At 32.8% G+C, this 18,702-nt stretch overlaps 1 protein-coding gene across 14 annotated transcripts in view; it reads left to right on the forward strand.

Moving 5' to 3' along the window:
* Nucleotides 1-18,702, forward strand: part of LOC105219395 (uncharacterized) — a 34,701-nt gene that overhangs the window by 8,052 nt on the left and 7,947 nt on the right. For 13 of the 14 annotated variants that reach the window (XM_054228012.1, XM_054228011.1, XM_054228007.1 and 10 more), the window contains 5 exons: nucleotides 6,208-6,259; nucleotides 12,874-12,932; nucleotides 13,299-13,455; nucleotides 17,806-17,986; nucleotides 18,339-18,495. In XM_054228012.1, coding sequence (XP_054083987.1) covers nucleotides 6,208-6,259; nucleotides 12,874-12,932; nucleotides 13,299-13,455; nucleotides 17,806-17,986; nucleotides 18,339-18,495 — 606 coding nt within the window. The remainder of the gene's footprint in view (nucleotides 1-6,207; nucleotides 6,260-12,873; nucleotides 12,933-13,298; nucleotides 13,456-17,805; nucleotides 17,987-18,338; nucleotides 18,496-18,702) is intronic. The other variant, XM_054228014.1, reaches the window with a different exon arrangement.

An 18,702-nucleotide genomic window follows, 5' to 3' on the forward strand; every position in this document is an offset into this window, starting at 1 on the left:
CGAAATCGAATTCACTACAGATTCAATGATTAGACCCAATGATTGCATGAACATTTTCGATTGAAAATCTTTATTGTATTGAAATCGAATTTGCTGCGGATTCAATGAATAGGCCCATTGTCTTTTTTGAGATATATTTAAAAGTTGTAAAATATTGTTACAAAGTTTGAATAAAAAATCTTCATATTTGAAAGCTTAATAATTTTACAAACTACAATTTTCTAGATTCTAAATAGTTTTGTTTCTACTTCCTGTAATGATAAGTGTGCGGGGGTTATTTACTTATATTATCTAGGTATATGTCGTTAAAATATTTACATAGTTGATAACTGTACAATGCTATATCATAAGTCCATAAGACATTTCTTAAAATGATGATGAAATTTGGTACGTAACATTCCCTTTATACTCGTATACTCATGTTAGAGTTTGCAAATTGGTTTACAATAAGGTCTACTTCCCATTTAACACAATTATAAATTCCATCTGATTCTTTCACTTTTGGTTCATTGGATATTGTTGTTACATGGTTTTGGAGAGTAAAATTTTCACTACGGAGTAAGAATTGATCATAATAGGTAAATTAAGTATCAATGAACATATCAAAACTAGTCCTTGTCCAAATAGCGTTAGAAGTGTGTCACCGCTAGTCTAAAATGGTCGAAATCGAGCTGCAACTTTTTAAGGCTCCAAATATCGAACACGAAGACCTCATTGCTTCTGGCTATTTTTTTACCGAAAATATCGGTAAATCTATCAGATATTATGAAGAAATTCGGAGGAGATTTTACCTATATAACAGTGTGCCTTTGGGCTAAAACTCGAGCCAATTCTTTCCCTATATAAGGATTTTCAAACTGCCGATCGTTTTTTGTTTTTGGTTGGTTGGCTGGTTGAGTCTATACCGTATACGAGTATTTCGCTCAATATTAATTTTTATATTTGCGTGGAAACATGTTCTTGGTCTAGTCATCATACTCCTAATACAAGGGTTTTCATATGGCTGATTATTACCTCAAACACGCAGTGCTCACAAAAAAAATTAAAAATTTGAAAAATACAAAAAAATTAAAAATTAAAAGAACAAAAAAGGATTAAATATCTGCTACGTCCACGTCGTTAATCCTGGGTTACAGGTAGTTACAGTAATTGCAGATAATAAAAGTGCATAAATCAATGATTTTTCACCATGTTCTGAGTTGGTTTTTTATTTGCAGCTCATACAAATATTGCTGTCCCAAAATTCCCTTTGAGGGGTAAAAAGGTGATGAAATAAGGAACATTTTAAGATATTCGGCCCTATTCCCGTTGTCGTTGTCGTTTTAATAGTCGTTTCTAAGTCGTCGTCGTTCTTATCGTCGTTTCGTTCCTAAATTGGTATTCTTGAAGTATATCGTAACGCCTAAGAAAAGTTATCGAAATTTGTCTACATATTTTATATAGTATACTTTAAGGAGCTCTTTTCCCATATACAAATTTCTTTCTTATGCAACGAGACAAATTTTTAAAGCAGTCCTTAATGGATTTTATGCTATTCTGTATTGACTCTAAACAACGTTATCACTGTAATTATTGTTGTTGTACGTAAGTAACAATGTTAGTCTTCCATCTTTATTTGATTTTTTAAAAGAAGTAGTGGTGACATCTGCGTCCTCCAAACTTTTTTCTAAAATATGTTATACTTCCAGCGTCTCATGCTCCTTGCTTCTGGCTAATCCGACTACTCTAACTAGTGGTCCAGCCAAAGTAGACATGGGTATCTGTTTATTAACTCCTCCTCTTGTTGGAGTACTATTTTTTTCTTCGTTTTGAATTTTAAGATCTTTCATATCTTAAATATATTCTTAGATATAAAAATGCAATTTTATTAATGCCAACAATTTCCGACGAGAGATGGCGGTGGAATTTATTTTTTTTTTTTTAGAAAAAAATATCCCTCCCAAAAAATCGAAATTTAAAAGATTTATACCTTTTCTAAAGTCTTTGGCATATGTAGGATATTTTTCCATTTCAGAAATTAAAATTTCAAACTGTTTCCGATTTGGAATTTTCATCTTCACTTCAAATATTCCTTCAAACAACCGCGTCGTTTCTATGTTGCTCACAATTATAGCAACGACAAAAAACAACTGTTTCTATGTCGTTTCTATAGTCGTTTCAAATTGGGGAATGCCAATTTATTTTCGATAAATGTCGTTAACGCCAAATAGGCGTTCTTAAGTCGTTTTAAAACGATAACGCCAACGGGAATAGGGGCGATTTTCAAAAAAAATCGTAGGGGGCATAAAGGGTTAAAAATTCCAAAAAAAAAAAAAATTTTTTCATTTTTTGCTATGAGATATTAATTTAAAAAATTTTTACGATATACAGTTTTAAAGTTTGAGAAATTCTGTACAAAAAAGTCACATTGTGTTTTAAATTCTGTTCATTAGTTTTAAAGTTATGGCGGTTCGAAAATTTTTTTACAAAAAACTTTGGCCCCTTACAGTATGGCAACCCCGCGTTACACAGACCTAACAGCATATGTTTTATTTTAGGTTTTACATATACTATAAGATATATCATTGCCAAAGAAAATAAAGAACTTTTTTTTCAAGTGGCTTTTTTTCCAGAGAATGTCTCATATATGTAAGTACATGTACTTTTTATATACATATATATATATATATGTATATTTTTTATTTACGTATTCCAAATTTTTATATTTGCACGAGTACATGCTTTAATTTTGAATGGAAAGTTATTTCCCTATTTTTTTCACTGCTCAAAAATTTAGCGTGGGTTGAGTATTGATAATTGTTTAGAAACTTACTGAAGAGCTTGCCACAGTCAGACTAGAAAATCAGTGTGGTTGTATATACATATGTACCATAAAGTAGACAACCTAAGCGCGCTGAAACATACACTTGACAAGAAATAAATATGCTCAACAATATATTATACAGGGTACAACAAAACGATTATTTTTAATGAAATTCTAAATAAAAATATTTATCATTATATATATTTTAAATTAATTTTTCAATAAGAAGTGTTATTAGACAACATAGTTATCGAATGATAACATTTAAAATTAACATGATTCATCTCGTATATTGGTTTGCATTTTTATACTCTCGCAACAAAGTTGCTAAAGAGAGTTTTATAGTTTTGTTCACATAACCGTTGTTTGTAACACCGAAAACTAAACTAGTTAGATATAGGGATATATATACCAAAGTGATCAGGGTGAAGAGTGGAGTTCAAATCCGAATGTCTGTCTGTCCGTCCGTCTGTGCAAGCTGTAACTTGAGTAAAAATGAAGATATCTTGAAAAAACTTGGCACACTTGTTTCGTGGCAAAAAGGTTGTTTTCGAAGATGGGCAAAATCGAACCACTGCCACGCCCACAAAATGGCGAAAACCGAAAAAACATAAAGTGCCATAACTAAGCCATAAATAAAGCTATGGAAATAAAATTTGGTATGAAGGGTCGCATTAGGGAGGGGCATATTTGGATGTAATTTTTTTGGGGAAGTGGGCGTGGCCCCGTTTTTTGTACATATTTCGCAAACCAATAGAGCTATATAAACCAAACTTTCTGCTGTCGTTTTTTTAGCCACTTCTTAATACCGTTCAAAGAAAGAAATCGGATAATAACCACGCCCACCTCCCATACAAAGGTTAGGTTGAAAATTACTAAAAGTGGGTTAACTCACTAAAGAAAAACGCCAGAAACACTAAATTTCACATAAGAAATGGCAGATGGAAGCTGCACTCTGCTTTTTTTACAAAATGGAAAATGGGCGTGGCGTCGCCCACTTAGGGGTCAAAAACCATATCTCAGGAACTACTCGACCGATTTCAATGAAACTTGGTTTGTAATAGTTTGCTTAGATCCCAATGATATATACCAGAACTTTGAAGACGATCCGAATCGTTTACTTTACAATATATAAATTAAGCACTAGTGAAGATATCGGTGCACAACTACTATGTTTATAGTGTGTCAGCCCCATTCTAAAAATCCCGGAAATCGGACCATAGGGTTTTAAGACCTCATATATCGAACACGAGTACCTCGGTGCTTCGAACCTAATATTATGGTTTCCAACTTTCAATGGACTTTATACAATATATATGACGAATATGTGGGTCAAATTGTGTATTATATAATATAAATGAAGTTAAATAAATAAATTGCGAGAGTATAAAAAGTTCGGTTACACCCAAACTTAGCTCTTCCTTACTTGTTTTATTTGTGCTGAGCAAATAATTAAATGATGAATTAAATGATTTTTTTATACTCTCGCAATATGTTGCACAGAGTATTATAATTTTGTTCATATAATGGTGGTTTGTATCACCCAGAATTAAAGAGTTAGATAGAGTGGATTCGAATACTGGATGTCTGTCCATCCGTTTGTCTGTTAATGAAACTTGGTACACATATTTCTTGGTATCCTGAGGAGGTAATCGGCCCATTGCCACGCCCATAAAAAGGCGATAACCGAAAACCTATAAAGTGTCATAACTAAACCATAAATAAAGTTATGAAAGTTGTATTTGGTGCAGAGGCTCACAGTAGGGAAGAGGCATATTCGGATGTAATTTTTTTTAAGTAGGCGCGGCCCGTATATGTCTCGCAAACCAATAAAACTATACGAACCAAACTTTCTACAGTCACTTCCCTTATGTACCCAATTACACACCATAAAAATAGTTGAAATCGGATAATAATCACGCCCTCCCATACAAAGGTTAACTCACTAACGAAAAACATCAGAAACACTAAATTTTACAGAAGATAGCTGCATTTAGATTAAAATGGGAGTGGTGTCGACTACCTATGGGTCAAAAACCATATATCAGGAACTACTCGACCGATTTCAAAGAAATTTGGTCTATAATTCGCTATTCACACCCTGATTATATGGATGGAAAATGCGTGAATTCGGTTCACAACCACGCCTACTTCTCAATTTTGAATAACATCTGATTCGTTCACTTCATAATACAGTGGAACTTCTCTTACTCGAATCACCATAATCCACAAAAAAAACTTCGAGTTAGAGAGATTTGGAGTTATAGAATTTTCATTAAAACATTTAAATTTTCAAAAAGATGTAAAATATAGATTTATACACTGTTCTATTTATTAACTTCGCATAAAGTATTATGTACATACTTTAAAACATGTATTCTGTAATTTTGTTTGTTGCAGTTTGCTATTATTGGCTCTTGACGTCTATGTCCCATGCCTTTGTTAGATGATTTATGCAATCCATATGTGTAATATTATATTTTTTGTTTGCCTCCGTACAATATAGAGGGACTCTTTTAAAATTCTGCCTCGATGGTAAAATTTTAAATTTTCTATTATGTCCTGACCAAAAAGTTAGATTTATGGAAGGAAATTTGTATGAAAGTTGCACTCTATTGCCTGTTCAAGAGTTCGAGTTATGGAGAACTTCGAGTTATAGAAATTCGAGTTAGGGAAGGAAATTTTTATGAAATTTGGCTTCTAAACACTATTGACAATTCAAGTGTTCGAGTTATGGACATCTTCGAGTTATAGAAGTTCAAGTTATGGAAGTTCCACTGTATATATGTACATCAGGAACTAATAAAGATAGCGGAATAAAACTTTTCACAAGTACTGTATTTGAGTGTGGCATGACTTGTAGATAAATTGTCGAAATCAGACTATAACTTTTCAATGCCCCGGATATCGATCATGAAGAACTCAGCGCGTAAGGCTAATTTTTTACCGAAAATATCGGTAAATGTCTCAGATATTTAAATGTAATTCGGCTGGAAACTTTTTTTCTAATAGTGTGTCTTTGTACCAAAAATGGTTAAAATCGGGTAATAACTTCCCCTAGCTCCCATAATCCAAAATATAGGTTTTTCAAAAATACGATGGGCTTAATATCTTATAATTGGTTAATATGTGAAATATCTTAGAAAAATTAAGTGAGCGTATAGTCTTGGATATAGTGTACCTTGGTGGTGAAAATGATTGAAATCGGTTCAGGAATTACCTCAGTTCTCATATACTATATATGATCTGATATATTTTCGTTATTCTAGTGGACTTTATGCCGAATATATGGGTCAAATAGGGTGTTATCTTTATAAAACTATATCAATAAATTCCGAGTATAAATGCACCCGAACTTAACCTTTCCTTACTTGTTTATTAATATATCCTATAATTTCTTTCAGGAGCAACTGTCGTATCATGGCGTGTTAATAATCAGGAGCAACTGTTTGTAAGGTATTAAATTATTATAAATATTATGATTGATTATGATTATGATATTAAAATCTATTTAACAACACCAAAAGAGAAGTTGACGATAATGAATAGCAATGGTTTCCGTGTGTAAACAACGTTTTTACTTGCTTTCAAAAACTTATCAGTTAGACAATTTGCACTATCGCTTCTATTTCAAGACTAATAACAAACAGTTTTTGGTCGCACATCGTCAGACAAGAAGACAAATCTTCGAGCGTATTTTTTCTATAAAATCCTTCCCACAAAATCTATAAATTATTGCAATAACAACATAAATCCAAAAGTAATTGTAGTTGTCGCCTTAAAGGACTTACAGTTAAATACGAAAAGAAAAGCAGAGTTTACATTATTGAATGCAAAATCGTCAAAATTTCATTACTTTTCCCAACTGTTCTCTCAGTTACCTAAGAATGCATGAACACGACTAGTTATCCAACTGTTTCCAATTAGGTATTTTTCTTTTGCAGTTCCCGATAATGTTTTATAACTACTCTTCCGTTTACACAAAATATGCTTACTTAATGACTATCCATGCAGAAGTAGCCATATAAGGCGCTTTATAAAAATATGGAAACATTTTTTGCTCAAGTAATGCTGCAGATACTTAATGATCTTGTTTAGAAAAACTAACTAAAATAAAATCGAAAGGATAGGAAATAAAGTTAACATTCCACATGAATTAAAATGCAATAATGTTGGCTTGTTTTATAGCGGCATGTGGAAAAAAGGCCTGACAAAAGTTAACTCTTCAGGCATTATAACGAACACGATTAGACAGGGGATAGCAGTCAGTGCAACCAACACAGCAACGCCTCTTCAGCTGCATTCAGTAGCGACTGAACAATTATAGCAAGCGAGTTGAACTTCCAGCAAAGTATCCCACATCAAGAAAAATTAACAAAAAGTTGTAGAAACAGACTCCAAAACATAAGAAGACAAAAAGTTGTGGGGAAAAAAATCAAAGCAACCACGCAGACGCAAGAAAAACCGAATGAATGGGAAGCGTAAAAATACGTCAGTTGCCACAGGGGCTAACAACGTGCAAGCCAAAATAGCAACAATGAATTTATTGAAAAGATAAGCAAGCGTTGGATTGAGGTGACGCAGTGGGTTCTGTTTAAGAACACAAACGATGCGTCGTTTCGTTTTGGGCTTCGCGGCGGCACTTTAGTTCGTTTTTGGCTGTCCGTTGTCTGTAAACAATGTTAACGTTTTTATAAATTGGAACTCTATACAAGTGTACAACTAAATTCAGATCGATATTTCCCAGCGAGAGAAGAAAGCAACGAAAGAAGTAAAGTTACTGCTTTAAATAGTTTAATTCTCCAAAGTGCTCTAAGGGTGATTTGCTTGAGGTGTATTATACAGGCAACAGTTTCTGCTATAAACGCCTTTAACCTTTTAGTTGATAGTGCAATTAAACATGCTCAAGTTCACCATAGTATACTGTCTACCTTTCGCTACGAAGAAAATTTTTCACCGTTAGTGGTACCACACTGATAATACGTCCTTCTTTTAAGAACTACATCTTTTATTCGTGGACTTTTATACTCTTCCAACATGTCGCACAGATTATAATAGTTTTGTTCACATTACGGACTGTTGTTTGTAACACCTATATTTATACGAGTTAGTCATATATACCAAAGTGACAGGGTGACGAGTAGAGTTGAAATCCGGATGTTTGTCTATCTGTCTGTCTGTAAGGGTCATAACTTGAGTAAAAATTGAGATATCTTGACCAAACTCGGTACACATACCATCAATATAAGAGGGAGATTAAAAATCTTTGAAATTAGATTCCTTACTTTCCACAATTTTGTATTCCGTCTGATTAGATACTTTACAATACACATATGTATAAAATAAGCACCAGTTAAGGTATCGGAACAACACTTTATAATACTTTATTTATAATCGGCCCTATTCCCGTTGTCGTTGTCGTTTTAATAGTCGTTTCTAAGTCGTCGTCGTTCTTATCGTCGTTTCGTTCCTAAATTGGTATTCTTGAAGTATATCGTAACGCCTAAGATAAGTTATCGAAATTTGTCTACATATTTTATATAGTATACTTTAAGGCGCTCTTTTCCCATATAAAAATTTCTTTCTTATGTAACGAGACAAATTTTTAAAGCAGATTTTATGCTATTCTCTATTTACTCTAAACAACGTTATCACTGTAATTGTTGTACTTACGTACAACAATGTTAGTCTTCCATCTTTATTTGGTTTTTTAAAAGAAGTAGTGGTGACATCTGCGTCCTCCTAACTTTCTTCTAAAATATGTTATACTTCCAGCGTTTCATGCTCCTTGCTTCTGGCTAATCCGACTACTCTACCTAGTGGTCCAGTTAAAGGAGACATGGGTATGTGTTTATTAACTCCTCGTCTTGTTGGAGTACTATTTTTTCTTCGTTTTGAATTTTTAGACCTTTCATATCTTAAATATACTCTTAGATATAAAAATGCAATTTTATTAATGCCAACAATTTCCGACGCGAGAAAGCGGTGGAATGGATTTAGTTTTGTTTTTTTTTTTTGAGAAAAAAATATCCCACCCAAGAAATCGAAATTTAAAGGATTTATCCCTTTTCTAAAGTCCTTGGCATATGCAGGATATTTTTCCATTTCAGAAATTAAAATTTCAAACTGTTTCCGATTTGGAATTTTCATCTTCACTTCAAATAACTTTTCAAGGCCCAGGTACCGAACATGAGAACCTCATTGCGGTTAATTTGCTACCAAAAAAATTAATAAATCTCTCAAATATTTTATAGAAATCCAGAGGGAAACATCAAAAACATTTGCTTTGAAAGATTCAGTGGCCTTTATACAATATATATCTGTTTATATGTGAGATATCTTAGCAAAATTAAGTGAGCGTATATTATTGGATATAATATAGCTTTTTTGGCGCGAAATTACTGATATCGGTCCAGGAATTACCCCAAAAAAATTCATATATGAAAAAAATGTTATGTTATCTTAATAAAATTAAATAAAGAAATTGAGAGAGTAGAAAATGTTTGGTTACATCCTAACTTTGCCCTTCCTTTCTTATTTAACTATAAAGAAGGAAAAAATTTGAATTTTTGACAGAATTTTAACAAAAAAAACTTACATGTGGTCAAACATTCGCCATATATTGGCTCCAAAAATAGTTGTAATAAAAATATAAAAAAAATCCTTCGTTTATTAACTAAATAATGTTATTTCAGAGATGTGTACAAAATCGCTTCATAACTTATCGAAATATCGTGTCCACCGACTTAAAAAAATCAGTTTTGAGATAAACGCGTTTAAAGTTGTACTCTCAAACTGATATGGCCTGATGAGCGGAATTTCCAAAGGGTCTATCTCTTAGAATTTTACTCGGATATATTTGGATAATACATAAATACATATAGTACTATTTAATTTAATTTTCAAAATTTAAAACCCACCTAACCCCTTAATTTTGACAACAACATATAAAAATTGGTACTTTATACATGTATACAAATATAAGGTGGAAAAGTTTGGCCTTCTTCACTGGCTTCAGACTGTTTCCAATCAATATCTAGCTTATCGGTTTTACGAACTTCCAATTCTACGAAATTCTTAAAGGAGACATACATTTTTTTTTATACTCTCGCAACAAATGTTGCTAAAGAGAGTATTATAGTTTTGTTCACATAACGGTTGTTTGTAACACCCAAAACTAAACGAGTTAGATATAGGGTTATATATACCAAAGTGATCAGGGTGAAGAGTGGAGTTCAAATCCGAATGTCTGTCTGTCCGTCCGTCCGTCCGTCCGTGTGTGCAAGCTGTAACTGGAGTAAAAATTAAGATATCTTGATGAAACTTGGCACACTTATTTCTTGGCACCATAGGAAGGTTGCTTTCGAAAATGAGCAAAATCGGACCACTGCCACGCCCACAAAAGGTCAAAAACCGAAAACACATAAAGTGCCATAACTAAGCCATAAATAAAGTTATGGAAATAAAATTTGGTACGAAGGATCGCACTATGAAGGGGCATATTTGGATGTTATTTTTTTTTTTGGAAGTGGGCGTGGCCCCGCCCCCTACATAGTTTTTTGTACATACCTCGCAAACCAATAGAGCTATATAAACCAAACTTTCTGCAGTCGTTTTTTGTAGCTACTTCCTAATACAGTCCAAAAATGAAAGAAATCGGATCATAACCACGCCCACCTCCCATACAAAAGTTAGTTTGAAAATTACTAAAAGTGGGTTAACTCACTAACGAAAAACGTCAGAAACACTAAATTTCACATAAAAATGACAGATGAAAGCTGCACTCAGATTTTTTTACAAAATGGAAAATGGGCGTGGCGTCGCCCACTTATGGGTCAAAAACCATATCTCAGGAACTACTCGACCGATTTCAATGAAACTTGGTTTGTAATAGTTTCCTTACATCCCAATGATATGTTGTGAAAATAGGCCAAATCGCTTCACAACCACGCCTACTTCCTATATACCAGAATTTAGAAGATGATCTGAATCTTTTACTTTACAATATATAAAGTAAGTACTAGTGAAGATATCGGTACAAAACTTTGCACAAATACTATGTTAATAGTGTGGCAGCCCCATTCTAAAAATCGCCGAAATCGGACCATAGGTTTTTAAGGCCCCATATATCGAACACGAGGACCTCGGTGCTTCTAACCTAATATTATGGTTTCCAACCTTCAATGGATTTTATACAATATATATGACGAATATGTGGGTCAAATTGTGTCTTATATAATATAAATAAAGTTAAATAAATAAATTGCGAAAGTATAAAATGTTCGGTTACACCCGAACTTAGCCCTTCCTTACTTGTTTTTTTTTTATTTTGTTTATTTAATGTTGATGAATTTGATAGATTTAGGAAATCTCTTCTACCTATCTGGAGTCGGATTTGTGAAATAAGTGGCCAAAACGAATTATTAAATGAATAAATATTTTCATAGATATTATTCTATATACTCTTATATATCTTGTGACCAGAATCTAAAAATGGATAAATTCGCTACAATATTTCATCTATGGAGCTACCTTATACGATGCTTTTCAAACATCCAGTTTTCTTTATAATGGGGACACATATATTAAATATATTTTCATTTTTTCCTATAAGTTTCGGTATTACATACCGATTATGTCTAAGTTGTATTAACCCATGAAATCCCAAGCCATATATGTATAAACTATTTTTTGTTAAATTCAATTGTAAGACGTTTATTAAAATGATGCAATGAACTCCCTCTTAAAAATAATAGCTGAAAAATTTTAAGAAGTGTCCATACAATGGGATTATGAGAAGTATCTCTGTAAAGTAGCAGTTATATAAAAAATAAATAATTGATTGTTTGATGACCATTAGTATGTGCTATATTTGAATTTGTGAGCTTTGTACAAATCCCCCGAATTCTTAGGGGACACTCCCTGCACCTGAGGTGGTTCGTTTTGATGTGAAAAGAGGCTACCACTATTTCTTTCCCCGAAACTTTTAACGGTAAGCATGCAAATCTTGGTCGTGGAAGTCAGCTCCACCCATTCCCAGTTGTATTTCGCGATTAACTTTGACTGATGGACGTCCTTCCTGGATTGACCATCACTTGACGGTATGCAACGGTTAATTTGTGTCAATCGAAAAGAGCAGAATTGCTTGATCCAACATAGTCGGTGGCCACAGAAAGGTTCGTGACCTTTTTAGCGTAAAAACTTTGCATATCCATTTTAAAGTCTACAAAAAATATACGCACGTAAAGTATATGCATATTCCTATTGTACCCATGCGAGTACACTAAAATTAAAGCTTTCCGAAAAGCAATTTTTCACACGTTTCGTCTTATGTGTGTTATTTATTCTCAGGACTAGATTAGTTTTAAACGTATTATTACCTAACTTCCTCAATAATGCCTACAGTCTTGCTGTCAGAGAGTTATATGCTAACTGACCCAACAAAAAATTTGGAAAAGTGAACGCTGAGATAAGCAAATAGCGGATAACTGAACCTCTTATGTGTACATCGGATATTATATATTCATTCAAGTCATCTCGCTATATTGCAAACTGGCGCGTGCTTGCAAGATCATGCCCTCGTCTACTCCTGATAGCTTTTCAAAGAAGCATTTTTTTCTGTACCCAAGCGAATCCAATGGATCGAATGGGTTCAACAAGTTAAGTCATAATAATAAAAATATAAAAAGCGAGCTTGGTATAAAATCGCGTCTATAAAATACTCACTTTTTATCCAATATATCCTTTATTAAATAAGGTGTATGGTTGCACTATTGAGATTATTATGTTAAAAGGAAATGAATTCAAAGATTGTACATCATTCTTTATAATATCGATTGCAAAAGTATAACATTTTTTTTAAGTTTTACAAATTCAAATTTAATTGACGGCTATAATATATATTATGTTACTCCTGCAAGGAGCATAGATTATATAACCGCTTTAAAAAATTATTTTTCATCATTAATACAAAATATTAAATATTTACTATGCTAATATGTACATACTTCAGCAATTTAAAATGAATATTGCATTGTATATTACTATCCACATTTATTATATTATTTCAGTAAACTTGCGTCATTTGATGGAAAAAAAGCTATACGTGGCGGCATACCTTTCGTATTTCGTAAGTTATTATTGCAACTATTCTTAACAACAACAATTATTGTATAATTCGCGTTATGTGCGGACAATTTAAATTCCACTTGATACTTTCATATTACAATATATTAATCAAACTTTTATGAATATATTGCATAAAGAGTATCTTCAAAGTGTGGCACCTCTTTTCAAACCTCTAAATATTATACCTAATATATCGCCAATCTGTAATACAACTTGTCTCCATACAACTAATACAATAATTTTTAATATACCAATTTACTTTATAAAATTTATTAAACCGATAGATTTAAAAAAATTGAATTTACTGTGAATCAGTATTTTATAAACATTATCGGCAATGCTGTGAAACATTAACCTTAAATTTCAGCTCAATTTGGACCCTGGTCATTTGGTCCGCAGCACGGATTCGCACGCATAACTAGATGGAATTTGGAGCGATCTCCAGAACGCTTGCATAATGGGGATGTTGAAGCTATTTTCTCTTTGATGGACAACGAATTTACTCGTTCTATGTGGAATTATCAGTAAGAATCAAAATAAAATGTTCGCAAAATACAATAATTTTTCAATAAATTACGAACGAAGAGAAAAATGTGCGGTGTTCTAACTTTAATCATAAATAAAAACATATACATATATTTGGCGTATTTTAGAAAAAATGTATATAGTTTATAGCCTGGTATGTTTGCTAAAGTTTTTAAAATAGAATCGAAAGGAGTTGGCACAATCGAATGAAATATTAAAAAGCTTTATATGTTTGCTTTCGTTCGTAATTTATTGGACAAGTGTATATGCATACAGAGGCGGACATAATTATTCACACATCGTTCAGTTTTCCACAAAAACAGTTTTATCTCGGAAATCATAAAAACTAGCTTATAGGTTTGTTCTAAGGAAATCTTTATTCATACCTTAGGTATTTAAAAATAATAATAATTTAATAAATTGACTTTCCATTTTAAATAAATCTACCAAAATTGCATATTACTTCATTTATGCAAGGGACAAAATTATTCACACACTTTTGTTTAACAAGAAAAAGTATAATATAATAAAAAAATTAATATTTGGTGGGCAACCCTTTTGTTTCAATACATCTTTAAGCATATTTTGTATGGAGTAAACTAACTTTTTGTCACACTTGGCACTATATTTTGGCATTCTCGCTGAAGAACGTCTTTCAATTGAGATTTGCTGTTAATATTTTGCTTACTAACACGCCTACCAAGCTCATCCCACAAATGGTCTATGGGATTTAGGTCTGGAGACTGTGGAGGAGTTGGAAGAATATTAGGCACATTGTATATCATCCACATACGCACGTCGTGAGCAGTATGTTTGGGGTCATTGACCTGTTGGAAATAAAAGTGATTCCCAAGGTTTAGATTTTGAGCGTTTTCTTTTAAATTATCCTTCAGTATATTCAAGTAAACTGTTTTATCCATTATCCCCTCAATGAATACGAGATTTGCAACACCGGTTGCTGACATACAACCCCATACCATAACTCCTCCACCCCCACGCTTAACTGTACTTATCGAGTAATTTTTTTCAAGTTCAGTATTAGGGTTTCTCCAAACCCGTATTTTGCCTTTTGACTGAAAAATATTTTTAAGTTTTCTTACAATTTGCCGTTTTCAGCGTTGGTCAGCTTGTGGGGTCTACCGGTATGAGTACGACTTTGAAGGTTTTATTCCCCTTCAACACGCTTTATGATGCTGTAAATAATATATCTGCTTCTATTTACATGTTTACCTTTTTCGGCACTTGACATAATTTGTTTATGTAAAATCAAAATAATTTTTCTTACTTCTGCGGTAGTTTCTTGTAATTTTCGACCCATTTTAAATAATGACAACTCACTTGCTCAAATAACATTACCGAATGTCGGAAATTCAATGTAAAATAATAAATTTCGAGTGTAGCATTCATAGTAGTATATTTCCAAATACTTCCGTTACATTTTATTGCTAAAATGTTTGGTTTAAATGGCATGACTAAGTTGTCTGAATAATTTTGTCCCTTGCATAAATGAAGTAATATGCAATTTTGGTAGATTTATTTAAAATGGAAAGTTAATTTATTAAATTATTGTTATTTTTAAATACCTAAGATATGAATAAAGATTTCCTTAGAACAAACCTATAACCTAGTTTTTATGATTTCCGAGATAAAACTGTTTTTGTGGAAAACCGAACGATGTGTGAATAATTATGTCCGCCTCTGTATATGTACATACGTGTCTTAATGTAATAATCATTTTCATTTTATTTGTCATTTATGCGATATGTATGCTCGTAGTATATATTCTGTAAATCTATTACCTAATTAAGATAGAAATGTTAAAGTACCTTCAAGTACAAATATACATATGTATGTATTATGGACCATCCTATAATGTACGTAAATAAATTGATGAACTTTTCTCTTATTTGTAATCTAATTGTCAATATTATAATAGCAATTTTACAAAACATAAACATTTTGTATAATAATTTCACCGAGAAGATTTACAACACAGAAATTACTTACTCGATCGCAAATAGAACAAATTAGAGCAAAGTTTTCAAAAGTTATGCCAAGTGCGCATAAATAGATCTTACATTGGTACTGGAAGTATGTCAGTAAAATTTTATTATACTCTCGCAACAAATGTTGCTAAAGAGAGTATTATAGTTTTGTTCACATAACGGTTGTTTGTAACACCCAAAACTAAACGAGTTAGATATAGGGTTATAATATACCAAAGCGATCAGGGTGAAGAGTGGAGTTCAAATCCGAATGTCTGTCTGTCCGTCCGTCTGTGCAAGCTGTAACTTGAGTAAAAATTAAGATATCTTGATGAAACTTGGCACACTTATTTCTTGGCACCATAGGTTTCGAAAAAGGATCGTACTATAAAGGGGCATATTTGGATGTAATTTTTTTGGGGAAGTGGGCGTGGCCCCGCCCCCTACTAAGTTTTTTGTACATATCTCGCAAACCAATAGAGCTATATAAACCAAACTTCCTGCAGTCGTTTTTTTTTAGGCACTTCCTAATACAGTCCGAAAATGAAAGAAATCGGTTTATAACAACGCCCACCTCCCATACAAAAGTTAGGTTAAAAATTACTAAAAGTTGGTTAACTCACTAACGAAAAACGTCAGAAACACTAAATTTCACATAAGAAATGGCAGATGGAAGCTGCACTCAGATTTTTTTACAAAATGGAAAATGGGCGTGGCGTCGCCCACTTATGGGTCAAAAACCATATCTCAGGAACTACTCGACCGATTTCAATGAAACTTGGTTTGTAATAGTTTCCTTACATCCCAATGATATGTTGTGAAAATAGGCCAAATCGCTTCACAACCACGCCTACTTCCTATATATCAGAACTTTGAAGACGATCTGAATCGTTTACTTTACAATATATAAAGTAAGCACTAGTGAAGATATCGATGCAGAACTTTGTACAAATACTACGTTTATAGTGTGGCAGCCCCATTTTAAAAATCGCCGAAATCGGACCATAGGTTTTCAAGGCCCCATATATCGAACATGAGGACCTCGGTGCTTCTAACCTAATATTATGGTTTCCAACTTTCAATGGACTTTATACAATATACATATATGACGAATATGTGGGTCAAATTGTATATTATATAATATAAATAAAGTTAAATAAATAAATTGCGAGAGTATAAAATGTTCAGTTACACCCGAACTTAGCCCTTCCTTACTTGTTTTTATATAGGCATGGAAACTAGTTGGATCACATGAAATTATTATTATACTCTCGCAACAAAGTTGCTAAGAGAGTATTATAGTTTTGTTCACATAACGGTTGTTTGTAACACCCAAAACTAAACAAGTTAGATATAGGGTTATATATACCAAAGTGATGAGGGTGAGGAGTTGAGTTCAAATCCGGATGACTGTCTGTCCGTCCGTCTGTGCAAGCTGTAACTTGAGTAAAAATTAAGATATCTTGATGAAACTTTTCACACTTGTTTCTTGGCACCATAGGAATATGGGTAAAATCAGACCTCTGCTACGCCCACAAAATGGCGAAAACCGAAAACACATAAAGCGCCATAAATAAAGCTATGGAAATAATATTTGGTACAAAGGATCGCACTATGAAGGGGCATATTTGTATGCATTTTTTTTTGTAGAAGTGGGCGTGGCCCGCCCCTACTAAGCTTTTTGTACATATCTTGTAAAATACTTGAGCTATATCAACCAAACTTTCTAGAATCGTTTTTTAGGTACTACCTTATACTGTCCAAAAATTGAGTTAATCGGATTATAACCAAACCCACCTCCCATACAAAAGTTATGTTGAAAACCACTAAAAATGTTTTAATTCTGTAAGGGAAAGCGCCAGAAACCTTAAATTTCATTATAATGAAGGTACAGAAGGGCTCCACCCAAATGGGTATACAAAATTTTAAGTGGGTGTGGCTCCGCCCACTTATGGGTCAAAAACCATATCTCCGAAACTACTCGACCAATATCAATGACATTTGGTTTGTAATATTTCCCTTGCATCACAATGATATGTTGTGAAAATAGGCCAAATCGGTTCACAACCACGCCTACTTCCTATATACCAGAACTTTGAAGTCGATCTGATTAGTTTACTTTACAACATGTCCGAAATCGGACCATAGGTTTTCAAATCATCTGTACATCGTACATGAGGACCTCGGTGTTTCTAACCTAATATTAGGGTTATTATATATGACGAATATGTGGGACAAATTGTGTATTATACAATATTAATAAAATTAAATAAATAAATTGCGAGAATATAAAATGTTCGGTCACAAACGAACTCAGCCCTTCCTTAATTGTTTTTATAATATTTTTAATTTGTTCTTGTATAGGTTTCGAATCACATATCGGCTGATTTTACGAGAAAAGGAGTTACATTTTCACATAGGAGTATATAATCCCAGCAAAGATTTATCCTTCACATTCAATATGCTGTTGCATACATATCTAAAAGTTCCTGATGTACGCCGCTGCCAAATAACCGGATTGCATGGATGCACATTTATTGATAAGGTGAGATATATAAATAATTAGAGGAGAATGCCAATTATTTATATATAATATATTTCTATACCCAGTTAAGTTTATCTAATTTTGTTGCATCATAAAAAAATTAATTAGTTTTTGAACTGTGATGCATGGTTTTATTGTGATTTTTATGGTTCGCCTTGAAATACAATAACTTTAGACTAAGTTTAATGTTGCGTAATTCAGAGGCGTTAAAACATTTTCATTATAAAAGATTTGCTAGATAATACCAAAATTCAATTCCAGTCACTAAATGTCTTTGGGCATATATATTATTATTGTTTTATAACTTAGTTCAAGGTGCGATATTTAACCCTCTAATCAAATTCATTTATAGACTCGTGAAGGTGCTATTTATCAGGAAGGGCGTGAAATAGTAACCGTAGGGGAGTGGACGGATCGAATTTACCAACACACTCCTCAAGAACACGTCATAACGAACGTTGTATCCGGAAGAAAAATGCGATTACAAAAGTACAATTTTCCTGATACAGGTAATGTGAAATTACATTTATACCTCAGGATGCACTGTTATTTTTCTCAATTTTTATTCAACCTTTGCATATTTTATTCATGTTTTTTTTTTGTTTTCATAGATGCTAGTCAGTAGTATTAACACTAAACCTACCGCTTTTGAGACTTTGAAAAATAATTATTAATTATTATATAATAATTATTTTGTATTTAAATATAAATTCTGT

This window comes from Zeugodacus cucurbitae, chromosome 3 (genome assembly GCF_028554725.1).
Source record: "Zeugodacus cucurbitae isolate PBARC_wt_2022May chromosome 3, idZeuCucr1.2, whole genome shotgun sequence".
Lineage (NCBI taxonomy): Eukaryota > Metazoa > Arthropoda > Insecta > Diptera > Tephritidae > Zeugodacus > Zeugodacus cucurbitae.